The following is an 18129-nucleotide window of genomic DNA, read 5'->3' as shown; positions in this document are numbered from 1 at the left end:
AGGCTATTTTTTTACCATTACAACGGCGGCAACATGTTAAGTCTGAGTTGTCCACAAGGGATTTGTGGATTGCTTTCAAAGGTGCTGCTTCAATTGGGCCACATTTCACCTTTTTATCAGGATTAATATATCAGGACAGTAGTCTGGTTTTTGGGTGATGGAGGGGGGGGGGTGCATTTTCTAAAGGCAGAGAAAGATTGAAAGCAACCAACCCAACAATCAACAACCTCAACTTTCCCATTTTATTACTGTTTAATGAAACTAAGGCTATTCATATTTGTTGTAGTAGTCAACTATTTTCCTGCATTTCCTGTTTCTCTATTTACAATCCCCAATAAAATAAAGTTTTTTGGAAAAAAAAAGTCCCCGTTGCTGCCTTTCAATTACTGTCCATGCCATATATGGCCCGTCCTTCAGCATTCTGCTCTATCTCTGCCTCAGTTGGTAGCTACACTGAACTCGAAGTTCTTCGATGTGGGTAAAAAGAAATTACATCCTCTGCAAGAAATTGGAAGCAATGACTAAAATAGCTCTTCCTTTTAAACTACTCTACACTTAACTTCCCTGATATAGTTTGGTATATTCAGCTTCTATATAAATTGCAGTATAGTACTTTCTAGCTATAAATTTACTTTAGTGCAGGTAAATTATTTTTTTGTATTGACAAATGCATATATGGCCTTGTGTTTGTCATGTACATGTTATGGAAGGATGAAAATTTTGTAATTTTCTGATATGACAAAAGCTGTATTAACACAAGATGCAAAGATGTACCAATAGAATAATTATGATTGAAGAAAATATCCATAATTAAAAACCCTGAATAAAAAGACTTGTTATAAACAAATCTCAGGATAAATAGTGATTTGTCAGACTTAAACTCCAACAACCACTAATAAATAGACCATATATTGTACATTTACAAGATTGTTTCCAAAACTGACACCCAAAATAGGGGCAATTTAACAAAACTGTAAAAAATGCTGAGATTCAAATTTTAGGTAAAGTTATGCTTGTGCATTTTTATATTTAATTGTGACTAAAGAAAAAACTTTTGTATACCTGTTAATATATACCATATACCTTAGTACTTTCTCCATCTTTTGAATTGTATGACATATATAAAATATGTACAACTAATTGTTGAGATAGATATACATATGTAAGGTCATGTGTACTGAATTTAAATTCTAAATTATTAAACTTGTTACAGATTGACACCTACAGTACCTACAATAACTACCATATTTGATTTTACTATGTACAATTTAACCCCTGCCAATTAATGACGAATGTTACTGTGGTTATTAAATACACATAGCAGGCTGCTGCTCTAGAAAGCTCTTTTTATCTTGCAGTCCTTTGTGTTTACAGAAATAGGTATAAGATAGGCATCTACAGCTTCAACATAGTTACCATGTTTTGTTTACATTTGGATATATTTTTTAGCTTGAGAAATTAGAATGTTTTGGTTATTTTAAAGTAAAGACCTTGTTCTTTGAATGATATTTGAAATTATATTGATCTGATTGAACTTTTCTAGTGTATTTTTCCCATCATTTAATGTGTTGCTTTGTGTATTTAAAAACCACAAAATATAAAATTTAGCACTAAAAATACTAAGCAGACAAAGACAACGGCTGTACAGAGACTGAGAGAGGATTGTAAAAGCTATGGCCTTTAGAATCAAACACATATGAATACCCATTCTGTGGAGTCTTCTCCCATTGGCGGATAGTAGCAGCAGGGCATGGAGGAGGATGTAGTCCTTTAAATGTATCATCATATGTAGTATGCAGATCCATTGGTCCTGAAGTTGCTGGCCTGTTCATCTCCTGTCGGACTGGCTTAGACCTTGGACCATATTGCCCACGGAAATGACTCTGCATTGTGGATTCGCCTTCAAATTTTCTTGAAGGTGGCCTGTATCCTTCTGGCTTTGTACTCTTAGGAACAGCTTGTACAGCCCACTTTTTATAAGTATCACTATGTGTGGTACTGTCCTGGAAGGGCTGGTTGGACGCAAATGACTGCACTGGGGGTCTTGCACTCTGTGCTGGACCAACATTCCACTCAGGGTAATCATGGCGGAATGTAGTATCATCTTTAAACTTTCCTGAAGGAGGTCGGTATGCCTCTTTCTCTCTCATTTGCCGTTTGGGGATTGCCCACTTGGGATAGGACTCACGAGTCGTAGTCGAATCCTCAAAGGGGGCATTAGATTGCTGAGCCCCCTGTTGCGGCTTGAAACTTGCAGCAGGACGACCAGTCTTATAACCAAAGTCATGCTGACAAGTGGTAATCCCTTGGAAGGGGGGTCCAGTGGATGGTCTACGGTACACTGGCTTGGCTGACTGAGCTGGCAAAATCTGTTTCTTGGTATAATCCAGTCTGGTTGTGGTGTCATTTTCCATGGGCCCAGAGTTTGCCCTGAGATCTGAGTTAGGAGGTCTGATTGCTGGCCTCCTAGGTACTGAATGTCCTGGGAAATCGGTCTGATGGATCGTCCTCCCATCCATTCTTCCATCTCGTGCCATAGATTGCGTGTCTGGTTTCATGCTTTTCACGCGTGACAAATTCAGATCCCAAGGCCTGAAAGTGTCTTGATGGACTGTGGATCCTTGGAATGGCTTATCGTGCGGTTGGTAGGTGCACGCCGGCTTTGCTGATTCAGCTGGAGCAACCATACGTCCAGGATAGTCGTGTTTGTATGTGCTTTCATCTTCGACTCGACCGTCCGGTTTTATCCATCGATCTTTTTCTCTTTTCTTGGGTGGCGCGTACTTGTGCGATATATAGTCGAGCCTGTAGTGAGTTCTGTCCTCTAATGGGGCGTCCGAGATCCTCACCGATCGGTCGGGTTTGATTGGTTTTGTTCGTTCGCCAAAGGGATGATCTTTGTAGCGATCTTGATATTCAGTAAAAAGACATTTGTGTGTTGGGCCCCGAGTTTCGGGTCTGTGAGCACATCGATGCCGCCTGAAAAATAACCGAATAGAACCGCTTTAAAATGATTATCCGAGTTGAAATACGAGTAAAATATAGTAATATTTGCAATAAATTTCTTTCAAAGAATTATTTCAAATGATAATTTAAAAATAATGTGGAATATACAATGCTATCAATCGAGACATTGAACTTTAGTAACTGATTTAGGCAGACAGCACACACGAAAATAAATACTCACCCACAAGTACAGATCTGGCAAATACAAAGTGGTTGGACCATTTCGTTGTTGTGCTACCAGATTCTCATCAGAAATTGCGAAATGCGGCGAAGATTAACCAAGTTTCACCGTCCTTCCGTAAACTCAAGCGGCACTGTTTATTTCGTTGCTACTGAAAGCGCTTAGTCTCCTTGTTGCCACGCGCGCGCAGTTGCGACCTCCTCAACACAAAGAATTGTTTTTTGCGTCATCTGATTGGTTAATGAGTTACTGAGTGACAGATTACGGAGCGGAAGAACATGCATAACAATGGGTCCAGCTGTTTTGGTTTTTCATAACATGGTGTTTTGCGCCTTTTCCCAAATATCCGTTTTGTTTATTGGTTTTGGCAAAAACTACATTAAATAAAAGCCTAGGTTTTTCCACAATAATCAAGATAAATTTAAAGCTATTTCCTTTACCCCAGGTTTGGTTGGCGTGGTAACAAAAAGTGGTCACAACGTACTGTGCTTTCTATAGCGTGTTATTTCTTTGTCTCAGACAATTCAAGAGGACATGATGGTTTCTAGAAGACTCTGTAAAAATATGTTTTGAACGTGGAAACAGGGAAACAGGTTTTGCCCGTCGGACTTCAGAAAACGAAACAAAAAGAAAAAACACTTGCGACCTTTTTTATTGACCCATGTTGACGGCCAAAAGCTAGTTAGAAGTGGTTCCTTGATTAGAACTTTTTAACAATTGGCTGGAAGGAGTTTTATTAAAAACGTTCGAGGCATCCTTGTTGCAATTGCGGCTGTTTTTTTTTTTTTTTTTTTTTTTTTTTCTTTTTTGCCTTGAAGATACTCGCGGGCCATTTAGACAGCCGCCTATTCGATTTTTGTTTTTGTTTGGGTTTCCTGTGGTTACTGTTTTGGCGCGAAATTTGCCCATCGCGCGAAGTCCAAAAAAATTGCCTCTTCTGTTCCTACACTTTACACTAAGCTATAACAGTTTCCTGTTTATAGGATACATTTTCATGTATCCACATAAATATTTGCTGTCTAATGATCATAAAATCCGTGAAGAAACCAAGTCAGAGGATGGTATAACGTCGGGGTCTCCGAGCTTCAGCAGTTTTACCAGTGCTAATGGTGGAAGTAGAGGTTTGTCTTCATCAAAGTGGGACTTTTCACGTCGCTGCGATGTACTTAGCTCGAACCCTAGTCTACTTCCAAGGACGGCACAGCTTGTTTTACACGAAATACGAAGGAATACGAACCCTTCTTTCAATGAAACTCCGCTGGGTGTCAGCGTGAAACAAGAAGGTATTTGGCGTGTGTGATGTTACAGCCCTGTTACTGCTTCTTCTTCCGCTGAAGCAGAAACCCTCATAAAAATACTTTAAAGTTTGCGTATTGCATTACTTTAATCTGCTACGTTGGCATTATTAATCTCATATTATTTTTTTCCTTGGCAATGCAGGTTAGCATGGCATTTGATAAGGCACATTTTAAGATTCGTGTTGAAATTGTTATTGCATGCCTTCACTACAAATAAAGTTTCAAGCATAAAGCGAAAAGAAGGTTAAGGGGTGGGGGTTATGGGTTCAACAACCCCCCGCTCCCCCCTATTTTTTTTTCTGGGAGACACCCAATAAAATCCATGAAGCAAAACTTTTGCACCCCAAAATCTATTGTAAAACTCAATGTTAAATTATACTAAGAGACTTATTAATAAGGGACTTGCGCTAAGAGATCACCTGACCTTTAAGGGTGGCGAATTCAAAACAAAATAATAATAAAAAATCAGAAATGACTGCACCCGTCACACCAGGGAACGACAAAAAAAAAAAAAAAGATTAAAATGAAACTAAACCCTTTCTGAAAGAAAAGATAAATAGGTTGATTTTTGTTGCTGTTATTTTGCTGCTAAATGCCTGAGCGCACGCTAGTTTGGCACCCAAACAGTCAAGTGATCTATTAGCCTAAGTCAGCTCAATAATTTGCACTGTACATTGTGTTTACACAGAACCTTACAAATTATTGAGCAGATGTAAATTTGTCCAGTACTATCAAACATAGCCTTAGTGACCCTAAAATGGTTAATATGATGTATTGTGTCTCTTCTAGTTCAAAGTCAAGACATTTGTACACCAAGAAGGCAACTATCATTTGCAGAGCTCCTACCTCATTCCATTGAGGGTCCCTACACTCCAATCTCTTTACGCCATAAAAACAGCACACCTAACAGTGAGATCCAGCACCCTAGACGAGTAAGAGACTCTCTGGAGTTGAGAACCTCACAGAACAGGTAGGATATATAAGATAGCATTGAAGCATTGTTCTTGAAAGCATTGTTTAGCATAATGCAACTTCCATTAATTCAGTTCAGCATGCATAATCTGGAAAAGACATCTATATCTTATGAAGCAGGGGTTTCATTAAGTTCCAGAGAAGGCAGTGTAGATTGATAAGTAGGGGTGGAAGTTATTTTATTTTATTAGTTCAAATAAAACTTAAATCAACTTTACGCCATAAAAACAGCACACCTAACAGTGAGATCCAGCATTCTAGACAAGTAAGAGACTCTTTGGAGTTGAGAACCTCACAGAACAGGTAAGCTATATAAGATAGCATTGAAGCATTGTTCTTGAAAGCATTGATAAGCACAATGCAACTTCCATTAATTCAGTTCAGCATGCATAATCTGGGAAACACATCTATATCAAGCAGGGGTTTCATTAAGTTCCAGAAAAGGCAGTGTAGATTGATAAGTAGGGTCGGAAGTTATTTTATTTTATTAGTTTTTATTAAAACTTAAATCAACTTTTAAAAAAAAGCTGGCGCACGGTGGAAAATAGCTGGTGGTTCCGCTGGCCACCAGGGCTTGAACCCTCTGTGAAGATGTAATAGAATACTAATAGAATACTAATGTCATTCCTCTGTTTTCTAAAATCAAAGGGAAATGACCAGTAAGGGCGTGGCTATGCCCTCTGTAATGTCTCCGTATCCTGTACACCCAGGGCCTGCTACGGCCCTGACTGATGAGACAGTATTTATCTCGGCCAGTAAGGGACGATCTTCTCAATAACTCAATTTGTGATACAATATTCATAATATAATATATATCAGCAAGACAACCATTTGCTCTCTAAGAGAGCAGCTGATTGTTTACATGGTAGATGGCAACTTCTACGGATTTTGCATAACTTTTTTCTGAACTCAGGCATCCGAACTGAGTAAATGAAGAAATTGGCAAATGAGTTAGTGTAAAGCGTTACAGTTTAAAAAGGATATATAATTTTGGATTGATCATCACGAAACAAGGCTTTACCTAAGGTAGTTATCAAGGCTGGTAGAAAACAAACAACAGATATATAAGTGTTACAATGGAGATTGTTACCGTCAGTTTGATGTTGTTGTTGTCAGGTAGTTACAAAGTGGTTTTGTGAACTTGAGTTTTACCCAGATAGTAAGATAACAAAATCACAACCGAAACAGAAAGTTCACAGAGTACCATTCTTAATGAGACCTGGATACTGTAGTTAATTTCTGTAAGCATATGTACAGCTGCTAATACTTTGTCCATACAAGTAAGGACTGCGATAGTCCATATTGAAGCAATGCCATAGTTGTACAACTTGTAATCAAGGAGCCGATGTCTGACAGGCGATTGTGTTGCATAGGCTCTCTCCATAGCTCTCTTCTCTCCATGAAAGGAAGTACAGATCCGTCAATTGCTGTGTAGTTTATAAAACCTCCAATTCTGTTAAGCTGCTCAATTTCATATCCCGCGATGGCGAAAGCTGATTTGATTCCCAGTGTTATCCCAACCATGAGATCTGCCAGTTGAGGTTCAGGAGAAGGTAACTCGACTTCTTGAAGCAAAATGTCTTGCTCAGGAAAACATCGAGAGCCAGTGAGTTAACCAGCACAATGATGAAAGCCTCAGCTAGGTGGACAGCTAAGAAAATATCCGTGAAGACGCATTCTTTAATCGTGCTGTTCGTATTTTAAGTATTCAAGATCAAGATCGGCAAAATTAAAGTTCATTGACATTAGAACACTTTCAAGGTCAGTGCCGTAACAGGCCTCGAAATATTGGAGGGACACAATACAAAATCATTAAGAAAATCATTGGGGGCACAGCCACGCCCCTATTGGTCATTCCCTTATAATTTTTGAAAATATTGAGGGGGCACTTGCCCCCAGTTCCCCACCCCCTGCTACGGCCCTTAAGGTAGCTCCAATCCAATGGGGGCTGGCTTCCTTTTCAGTATGTAGTTTTCATAGGTTCTCTTTTAAGGAAACGAATCGACCTTCTATGTAACTCGCTTCACTCGCAGTTGTTGTTTTGCTATATATAATATACCCAGATTCATGCATTTTTTTATTAAAGAGTCTTTTGCTGTCACGGCAGATAAATATAATCTATTTACTTTACTCCCAGTTTTATTTCAGAAGATTTCATAACGTTTTGTTTTGTATCTGGAAACATTATTTATTTAAAGGGTTCATTTCAAAATAATATCAAAGTTTCAAAAAGGCAGCGTTATATTAAGACCTTTTTGCCATTGGTCTCGGATTTGCTGTTCCCGTTTTGCAAAAATGTATCCGACATACTCTCCGTAATTAAGTTATATCATGTAACATAAAGTACATATGGAAAAAAGTGGCTTTTGCCTCCCAAACATGCAAGAAATGACTACTGCGTTTTGCTGATACACTGTCAGGACCAGTAGAGCAGGGGCTCATACAGATGAAGATGATCAAAGCACTGCACCGTCTTCAGATATTCCACCTGTTTCCAGCGCCAAAGACGACAAGGCAAGTTTTATTCGATTGAACATCTATCATTTCTAAAAAGAATTTTATCATTTCTTAAAGAATGCTCTGGTTTTTCCATAGAATCACGACCCAGGTTCACCAACAAAGCAAATGAACATCACCAACTTCTTTAAAGAGAAGAAGATTACATCAGCTAGACTAAGCAAGCCTTTGGGTAGGTTCCGTGAGTTTGAGAGGTGGGGGGGGGAGGGGGCGGGGTTGTTGGTGCCTGAATATAGAATTCGGGGATAAAATTAAGTGAATATCAATTTAAGTCCGGTATAATAGTGATATGTTTGATAGATAGGTATAACAGGTAGGTACAATAGCGACACTTCCAGCCTCTCCCTTTAGTTTGAGCTTACTTCATTTGACATATAGCATATCTTGTGTATGATTATCTTATCCAATACTAGCTCCTCCAATATTCCCTCTGATACTATTTTCTCCATTGTTGCCTATAGGGAATGGATCCCAGGGGAGGGAGACACGACTTCTTCATGTGAGCTTAATGAGTAGAAGTGAGAGAAATGAGTTTGAGAAAAACTTGTTGTCAGCAGACGAGGTTGCATGTACCTTGGTCTATGATGATGACTCCACACAAATCAGACCAGCGGCGAAGAAGGTGTCACCATTATCTATCATCCCTTATACATTTTTGCGGTTTGTCACTTTTTCTGTTTTTATGCGTTCTTATACATACCTATGGCGACATTAAAGGAGCACGAAAAATGTCGATAATGATATTGATTGTCCAAACAGAGGTAGTTGTGAGCTTGTAGGATCTTGCAAGCCCTTTGCACTTACCCCCTAGCTGCATTTATATTGTGTATACCATATTCAGCATTGCTTTATAACATTGACGTGCTCTTGACGACCAAAAATACAATATAAGATCTCTTTGAATGATAGAAACATTTTATTTGTATTTAACAGAGAAAGAGACCCAATGAAGAGAGAACAAAGGCGGAGGTAGGAGTTCCTATGCAATCATAACAAATCCCATCCTACTTTCGTTAGTCTAAGTACACTCGTCTTCTCCGTTTTTGTAGGGGACGGCTACACAAGCTTTACATTCGTTTATCAGTAAAAAGCTGCTTTTTGTATCATTGATGTATGGTGGCTTTTGTTAGGACATTCATTGTCGTGTAACTATCATTACTGGTTGCTTTTTCTTTCATGTGTGTTTTAGCCTGTTTTTATATCATTTGCTTTACCTTGGCGTAAAAAGCAAAATGGCTCACAAGAGAAAACGACCTTAATTTTCGTGAAAATGCCTCTGAAGCCTGATAATGATACCGCGGCCGATTGGACAAGGTACTCTATCTATGTCTTTCATCTTTACTGATTTTACATTCTCGCTAAAATGTGAACTGATACGAACTAACCCTTTGTTTTAGCTAATTTCTTATTGCGATAGTATGTCATTGTGAGGTTCAACCGCGCGCTAGTTTGATTGTGATATTTTTGTGGATATAATTATACTTCCCCCAGGAAAATCTTAGGGGAGCTGATGTCATCAAAATCCCGGAAGATCTGTTACGACGCCCAGGCCCTTATCAAGTGCCTTCTAGATGTTTTTGCATACGTTTCCGATGAGGGTAAGCCTGTTAGCTTCAAACAAATATTTTTTTTCTAGACTGATATTTCTTTTTAACGAAAATTCCTGGAGTCGAAGATGATAAGGGCCATACCTTTTTCCAGACAATAAATACAACAGCCTAGCTGTTGAATTTGTATTGTCAAGAAACAGAAGTTACTGTATTCGAAAGTACATTTTGCTCCACTCAAACAATACTACTAAATGCCATCACATAGCCTAAGAAAGGCATGTCTATGTTATCTCAATTACAGTTTGCCTTCTATGGAAATGCTACGACCTGAAGATTGCAGCGTGGTTATTGGATCCTGATCACCCTCCAAAAAACTACGGTGATGTCATGCAGATGGTGGAATTGCTAGATACCTATAATAAATGCGTATGTCTCCACTGTACTACCGGTTTTGTTCATCATTACAGATCTAAGCAAGGTCGTCTTATTCAAGATCTCATTTATCCTTAGGAAGAATATGCTGATAACAAGGTGTGTCGTGACTTGGCAACGCTAGGACCAGCACTGGTGACCATTTTTCATCGTCTGAAGGTGCGTATCTCTGAAAGCCCTGTCTTGAAAATTAAATACACCTATTTTAGTATAAACACCTTTTTTAGTATAAGTATACTACCCTCAGCTGGCAACTACTTGCTCAGAATATTGTTTTCTTTCAGTCCAATAGCCTTTGGGATTTATTTTGGGATCTGGAAATGGACTTGTGCCCTATTTTGGCAGGTAAGTTTCTAATAAATGCTTGCACCAAAACCTCCTTTCTTGACACACCATCTGATTCCTGTGAATGCATCTCTAAGATTTCTCATGATCTCGTTTTTTTTTTCTTTTGGGTTATATACCCATTTACTTTTTTGTATTGCCTTCGTCTTGTTCGTTTTAGTGATGGAGAAGCAAGGTATTCATGTTAACGTCCAAGCACTCCTGGATGCCAGCGAAATCCTCAAGGTGTTATTCGAACGTCTAAGACAAGTTTAAATTACATAATACGCAAGTTAACGTTAAATTGATTTTCCTAACGATGAGCCGCACCCATTCTCTTCGAGTCTTTGTAGAGATTAATAGAATACATTTTGAATGTAGGATGTAGCCTGCATACCCTCATTAATATTTATTTGCTTTTGTTCCTCCGTAGAAAGAGATTCACATTGTGGAATCCGAGGCTCACAAGGTAAATCAACCGATCAGCTGCTAGGGCCAAAAGATTAACACTGTTTTTAGTATTTTCATTTTTACTTGCTCCTTTGTACTTAAGGCCGCAGGACAGCCATTCCTGATCAACAGCACTCAACAATTAAGAGAGGTAAGGTTAGTGATCTGTCAGGACTCTCTGCTCATTGTCCTCGTACAAAGCATCCATTTCCATCGCCTGATTCAAGCGAATAACTCCCACTTGGGGTAAAATCATATATCAATCATAAATTGTAACAAAGAAGTGTCTGATCAACACTCTTTAAATTATAGTTTGTTATGGATAACTTTGTTGTTTCATAAATATTTGCCTACTTAGAATATGTGTGTTTGTGGAACATGATGTTTGATTTCCTTAGTGAGCTTAGTGCAAAGCGCGTAGAGATTTCCACATTTACCGTTTTATTGGAGCCAGGAATTTCGTTTCAGATTTTATTCGACCAGCTGAAGCTGGATCAGAAATGCAAAAAGAAACTTGCTAAAACAACAACAAAGAACTGCACTTCCACCTCTGAGTCAGTTGTAAGTAGATTAAGTTTTGGCAGTCGTAACTTGTATTTCTATAACCAGTTACTCGTCGTTTGTTATAGTTGGTGCTACTACAAGAGTTTCATCCGCTGCCTAAACTCGTACTGGAATATCGACAGGTATAAATGGATTTGGAATGTATGCTTTAGTAAATAAGTACTAAACAAATTGCACAAGGTTTACAGTATTGTAATGATGCAAAGATTAAACATATTGGTGTTATCATTCTATTTATATTTTTCATTTATCTTCTAACAAAACGCACCCTTATTGATTAAACACCATTTCTGTTCTGATGCATAGACATCTATGACTGCATAAGCATGTTGGCACCTAATCAGTGTCCTTTCTCCGTAGCTTGTCAAACTAAGATCTACTTATTTTGACGGTATACTTCCATTCGTAAAGAACGTAAGTGCACGTGATTATCAATTGATTCCTTTTCTGCTTGTATTGATTGTTTCTAACTTGTCCTCTTGATCATTATTTCAGGGGTTACTTTACACAAAATGGTAAGTTAAATAGGAATCATTCACCTGCCATCCAAAAGATACACAAAGCCTTTAAAAACACAACAGACTCAAAGGTTATTGTAACTGATTCTTGCAAGAACTAATCTGAGATCTTGAATAGGATGGCCAATGTGAGCGATCAGTTAGCTATCTTGTCGGTTTGCCTCACTTTCGTGTTTAAAGTAGGTTTTAATGGCTGCCAACTTTGGATGCTTGCTTACTTTATAATAAGCTGAAAGCCGAATCGCTTTATTATTAAGTCTCACTTGCCCTGTAAGTAGTATAATGAGACGAATCTCGTCACTAGGGATCACACCGCAGCAGCAACAGGGCGAGTTACATCAACGAATCCGGTAAAAAAAAAAATGAGCATTTCTGCGGAATTGCAATTCTTTATTAAACGTGCTTATGCTGCTAGCCTCCGTTTTTATTTTGCAGAACCTTCAATGTGTTCCGAAACAAGCAATAAACGTGACTGGAGTAAAGAAACAGTTTATTGCGGGTAATATCGCCTGCATACCTTCTTTTCTAAAGCCTCAAGGGACGAAACATTAAATGTTGTTCAGAGAGGCGGGGTTGGAGCAATGTGGGGTTAGATGTGCGATAATTATAAGAGGGGGAGATCTACCCGCTTTCTGTCCTAGTTCGTTTTAGACGTTTCTTGATGACCATGTTACCAATGCTTGTCAGGCAAAGAGGAGGAGACCATTGTTTTATACCCACGAGATGTGTATCAGAGTCGCGAGGGCTGGTCATTTCTCGCCGCAGGTACGTTCTGAATTATGTTTCTATCACATAATGAAAGAAAAGAATGGAGACCTACTTTATCCTTCAACCATAGGTTTAATTACTCCGAATTTACTACTGTATGATCTTTCCCTACTGTTATATAGCATTTGCCATAACCTTTTAATCTATTTCGTGTGGCTGCCGTAGCCACATAATTTCATACCACATCACATGTCACACAACATGTCACACAATACCGCACCACACAATATTATAACTACACGAACATGTTACACAATACCGTATCATACCACACAATACTATCACTACACGAACATGTCACACAATACCGTATCATACCACACAATACTATCACTACACGAACATGTCACACAATACCGTATCATACCACACCACACAATACCTTGCCACACTACACGAACATGTCACACAATACCGTATCATACCACACAACACAATACCTTGCCACACTACACCATACCATACTACTCTATACAATATTATTAACCGGCAAATATTGGATAGGTCGCAGGAGAAGTTCTAATTTTTTGCATCTGAAGCTTCCGAGTAGTGAGCTCTTCTTGTGTATCTGTCTTGTAGACTTTCAGTCCATCGAGCTAAGGTTGCTGGCTAACCTATCAGATGACCCTGACCTCCTGCGTGTATTTAACGATAGCACGTCTATAGACATATTTACTAAACTGACTTCTCAATGGTATGTCTCTAGCAAAGTATATTTTAGGATGACTATAATGATGGCGCTCTAACGAAGTCTAAGCTTCTTTACGTATCACACCATAACACGTCTATTCCGTTTTGGTATTAAGTTTGAGATTTCATATAATGATAATGGTGATGCCTTTTTCTTGAGCAGAATTACAGATGCCTTATGTTTTACATACTTGACAAATACAAAAATAACATTTTTTAAGGTTGAACGAGCTGTTCAGATTTAAGGCCATATGTATGAGTGACAGCCGATTTTGTATTACCCCTTATCATGTAACTTGTTTTTCATGTTTTCAGGCTGGGAGTACCACCAGTGAAGGTAGACTTCAAGGAGCGTGAGAGGACCAAGAGAATTGTATATTCCGTAATATACGGTGTTGGTAAGACCCGAGAACTTATTGTGATTGACAGATTGATTACAAAAGATCGTGTAATCTGTGTAAAATCTGAAATCAGTTCTTTCCGGAAGTGCTGCCTTTTTCAAGATGAAATACATTTATCATTCATATCACCATGATAATCATGTCCTTAGGTCGTGAACGTTTGGGAAACACTCTCTGCGTAGAGCCCAATGAAGCTAAGGGATTCATGGAAAGTTTTCTCGGTATGGCTACGAATATTGTTTAAATATACTAACGATTGCTACCTCCCTGTCGCTTACCTGTCGTGTGTTTGATATTAGGAAAATTCCCTGGAATTAACGAGTTCTCCCGGAAGTGCATCGAAGATTGTAACACAAATGGTAAGGCCGCCCTTCAATGTTTTTCCTGGTCCCCTGCACCTGCATAAGTGCAGAATTGTGATAAATAATCGTTTGCTCAACGTCCTTATAGCCTTACAAATATTTTTTTACCTTATGCAGGTTTTGTCAGCACAATCTTTAAGCGAAAGCGATGGATTCCGCACATTAAGTCCCGCGATTTCCAGATTCGCTCTCAAGCGGAGAGACAAGCGGTAAACTTTGTGGTGCAAGGTCAGATGTCCATCATTTTTTTCGCCGACCATTTCCATAATAACACTATTGCATTTATAACTATCAGGCTCTCTATCATCATCTTAGAATCCTCTTTTTAATATTGTCACCGTTATAATAAGCTCACTACTGCAAAGCCCATCACTCTTTCCCTAACCCCGACTATCTTCTTCGTCATAATGGTGGCCATCGTCTTCATCACAACAACAACGTAGGAAGAAACCACCGGACAGCCTCTATTGATTAATTTATAAAACCTTTAAAAGAAAAAGTCGACAACAACGCAGATTAGCCTTTTTCAGGTTATAAATGAGTTACAGTGGCATGTTACAGCTAGTATATGTACAAAGTTGATGATTACTAACAAAAGATAAATAAGTAATTGAGAAAGGAGTAACTTAAGAAAGATGGTAAATAGGGTGGTGTGGATTACTAAACGGTTTTCTTCACGCCGGTTGAGGTCACCGGGCTCAAGAGTGCCAGCGCGAGCTATCAGTGTGGCTTCTCTTGCTTTGCGGATAGAGTCGAGGTTGTTTGTTATTTTTTCAGTAGGTATGAGCTTTATGTCAGAAGCGAAGTGGTTAAAACCTAACCACGACTTTTCTTCTAAACGTTTTATCACAACAACAACAATCATCAGACTGCGTACCCACGATTTGCTAAAGGGGATGGGGTGGGGTTGGCAGTCATAGGTGTATCAAATGAAAAAGTATTTGACGATCCTTCAATAAGAAATGACCCACTTTTTGGCGCACCCTGAACACCTCCTATACGATATGATAAGCTTGATCAGTATCAGTATCAACGACAGTATCAGTTCTTCATTAAAATGTCGTTGTTTCTCTTCATTACTGTTGTAATCGGTTCGTCTTTCCATCACCCTAGGTTCCGCTGCTGATTTGTGCAAGTCGGCCATGATACAAATCGTCCATGCACTAGGAAAGGATGTGTCACTAAAAGCAAGGTAAGTAGCACAGCAGGCATTGATTGTATTGTGTCTGACTTATAACGTCACATTGGACAATTTACTATTTCAGGCTTTTGCTACAGATACATGACGAACTGCTATTAGAAGTCGCTGACACAGATATAGATCGCGTCAAAGGTTCGTCCGCACTAGCCTTCTGAACCGAAATACGACGTATGGCTTTTCAGTTTGTTTCTAAATAATTAGACCTGCCCAGTGAATAATTGTTTTCTAATCGACATTTTACCTAAAGCTTAAAAAGAGTTTACAATATATTGTCGGCGTGGACAGGTGTGCCAGGGGGAGTAGCTATTCAATCTGATTTACCTCTCATGATCAGGTGAATGTCAATACCCTCCCCCCCCCCTCTTTCATTGAGGGGATTTGAAATTCCGGGTGGTGGTGGGGGGGGGGGGGGGGTAGGGGTCAAACGCCCAGGATTTTCCAGGGGGTGGGGGGTAATCCGGAGTGAAAAATCCGGAGGGTCTGTTGCGTGAGAAACGCGAGTCTTCAGAACCGAATACTCAAAGTCCCCCGTCTGTACATAATGAAGGCCGATTATCTTTCGAAGGGCTTTTCACTTAATAATACGGGTTAATTATTCACAACGCTTTTCTAATAATTCTGTCATGGATTTGCATCATAAGGGCACCGAGTACTATATCTGGAAAATCCGGAGGGGTGGGGATTCATACCTCCGACCCCCTCACTCAATGGGGGGGGGGGATATGGATATTTTCTGGAACTACACAAGATGCCTCATGCCCCTGGCCTCATCCCTCATGCTTCCATGAATACCTAAATACTTTTTACGTTTTCCTTTGTAGATCTCGTGCTGTCCATCATGACGTCTGGGCGTGGTCTGTGCGGCAATCGAGCAACACTGAAGGTTTGCAGTGTCCAGATTTTAATACCTCGTGATAAATACCTAAACTTTTTACTTATCTTTTGCCAAAAAGGAAATATAACCCAAAAATAATAGTTATTTTGAAATTTATATTTTATTTATATTTTTGCTTGGCTAGGGCCTTCAAAAGCGTTTCTGGGAATTTGTTATGAAATTTCTGCGTTGGTTCCAAGAATTAGGTTATTTTTCTTTTTACGGAAAGGTTTCTCGTCACAGTCGTTCCGGTCCAAAACCTGAGGGACCGGTGGATTCGAAATTTATATCTGCTTCTTTCTTTCGTTAAGTAACCAATACAAAACAAACACAAAACGTACAGAATAACTGTAACTTGCTTGTTACGGAACTTCCGTAGATTTTACCTACCAGCCAGTATAGGACACTCTTTGCGTTTAGGCAATCTTTATGTAGCACGATCTTACAATCTCGACAATTAACGATCTCTGCATAATCAATAGATAAATTCTTTGACATAATGATTACAAGCGGAAATGACTAATAGGACTGGCGTTTAACAAGTTATCTAAACTAATATCCGGAGCGGTAAATAAGATCAGCGACACTGCTATTGTTCTCTCTTTTATTTATTTCTATTTTTTTAACACTCGAATGCATGTAAAGTGAGATGAAATACTACACAATGCAGATTATGTTACGATAGAGTCTTCGCGTATATAGTAATCTTAACATTAGCCGCACATAGGAAAAAAAACTAATATAATTATTAGTGTCCCGCACCTTTATAGAAGGCCAATCACACCGCCATTTTATGCTGCCGCTCAATGCCGCATTAATGCAAGTAACTGAGAAACTCTCAATCAAATATCATTAAAAAAGTATCAGACGGAGTTTCCTTGCAAATAAAACGTTGTACTTTCAATTATAAACAATTGATCACAGTTTACAAACAATTTGATCGACATTCTTTAATTGCGCATTTGATCGGACATACACTTAATATCTCAAAATCTTGCCTCAACTTTATAAGCTCCATTTGTCTCTCAATTTTACAAAGGGCTACGTCTCGAGTTTTCCGTATGGCCCTTGGTTACGCAAGTATTAGTCATTATATACAAGACGGAAGAAAATCCCCCTTTAATAAAACTATAACCCTTAGTGTGACCTATGGAAATCCTGTTCTCCTTACCCATGCGCAAGCTACAATGCTGGACAAAACTAGTTATCGCGTCCTTAAAAAAGGCGGATTTCTCGATATCTATCGTTAGTCAACTAAGTTTCTTCCCAAGACAATGTCATTGAAACCCCCTTCCCCAATGTTGGATGCGCACAGGAGGAGTGGGTAACCTTGAAACCCCCTATGCAGTGAAAAATAAAAAAAGACGACAACAGTTTTGCCCAGCATTGTAGATGCAACTGCTATTAAATTCCCCCCATCCCTGCCACATTTCGCCTTGTCCATGTAAACACAAAACTGTATCTGATTTCTCCAATCTGCAGGTGCCTTTTCCTGTGACAATCAGTGTTGGGAAAGTGTGGAGTCAAATGAAAGTCTGGGGAGACTGCACAGACGGCTGAGTCAACACTAGGAACTTGATACGTTATATCTAGCACGTAGCACCAAGTTTATACAAGTTAATCTCTTTACTGGTAAAAAAAACACAAATTGGTGAATTTTACATTTGTGGAAAGGTGTGAAAGGTGTGTGTGGAAAAGTTTTCTTTTTTCGAGATCGGTATTTTATACATTATAAATGTAGTGAGTTATACCTTATACTCAAATTGTACAACAAAATAAACATGCAACATTGCTCTGTAGCGAGATTAGATTTTGCGGCGGAACATTTTGCCGCCCCAGCTAAGTCGTAACATTCATAATAGGGTCGTAACTTTCACAAAACTTTCAAAAGGTAGATACAAGATAAAAAAAATGTCCCGGAAAATTGTAATTGCTATAATTCGCGAAGTTCCGCAGTTTAGTAGAATGTTGTCTGACTCCCTTTTTTGCCGAGACAAGAAGAGAATAAAGCTTAGCGAAGT

At 38.9% G+C, this 18129-nt stretch overlaps 2 protein-coding genes across 8 annotated transcripts; one reads left to right on the top strand and one right to left on the bottom strand.

The window, feature by feature from the left end:
• Positions 1 to 240: 240 nt before the first annotated feature.
• LOC5515049 (stabilizer of axonemal microtubules 2) lies at positions 241 to 3389 on the bottom strand. 2 transcript variants are annotated; one of them, XM_001635183.3, is made up of 3 exons: positions 3188 to 3389; positions 1705 to 2979; positions 241 to 498 (listed from the first exon to the last, which is right to left on the bottom strand). In XM_001635183.3, the coding sequence occupies exons 1-3, from the start codon at positions 3226 to 3228 to the stop codon at positions 438 to 440; spliced, it is 1377 nt and encodes a 458-aa protein (XP_001635233.3). In that variant the 5' UTR covers positions 3229 to 3389; the 3' UTR covers positions 241 to 437. The 2 variants fall into 2 exon arrangements, with proteins under 2 accessions (XP_001635233.3, XP_032240512.2); XM_032384621.2 differs by having other exon boundaries at positions 241 to 2979.
• A 590-nt stretch (positions 3390 to 3979) lies between these two features.
• On the top strand, positions 3980 to 17907 carry LOC5515050 (DNA polymerase nu). 6 transcript variants are annotated; one of them, XM_048728480.1, is made up of 31 exons: positions 3981 to 4470; positions 5275 to 5455; positions 5689 to 5760; positions 7878 to 7971; positions 8053 to 8146; positions 8436 to 8596; positions 8908 to 8943; positions 9164 to 9288; positions 9466 to 9572; positions 9826 to 9950; positions 10035 to 10115; positions 10241 to 10301; positions 10462 to 10526; positions 10714 to 10749; positions 10834 to 10881; positions 11199 to 11291; positions 11360 to 11416; positions 11655 to 11708; positions 11790 to 11809; positions 12117 to 12162; positions 12248 to 12311; positions 12500 to 12577; positions 13160 to 13274; positions 13586 to 13668; positions 13821 to 13892; positions 13971 to 14030; positions 14151 to 14261; positions 15147 to 15225; positions 15299 to 15366; positions 16056 to 16117; positions 17591 to 17907. In XM_048728480.1, the coding sequence occupies exons 1-31, from the start codon at positions 4182 to 4184 to the stop codon at positions 17666 to 17668; spliced, it is 2715 nt and encodes a 904-aa protein (XP_048584437.1). In that variant the 5' UTR covers positions 3981 to 4181; the 3' UTR covers positions 17669 to 17907. The 6 variants fall into 6 exon arrangements, 5 of the variants coding, with proteins under 5 accessions (XP_048584437.1, XP_048584439.1, XP_048584438.1 ...); XR_007311832.1 differs by lacking the exon at positions 17591 to 17907 and having other exon boundaries at positions 3980 to 4470; positions 14151 to 14242; XM_048728482.1 differs by lacking the exon at positions 11199 to 11291.
• The last annotated feature ends 222 nt before the right edge of the window (positions 17908 to 18129 follow it).

This window comes from Nematostella vectensis, chromosome 6, assembly GCF_932526225.1.
Source record: "Nematostella vectensis chromosome 6, jaNemVect1.1, whole genome shotgun sequence".
Classification (NCBI taxonomy): domain Eukaryota; kingdom Metazoa; phylum Cnidaria; class Anthozoa; order Actiniaria; family Edwardsiidae; genus Nematostella; species Nematostella vectensis.
The sequence above is the reverse complement of the archived record's forward strand: the minus strand, read 5'-3'. Positions and strand labels throughout refer to the sequence as shown.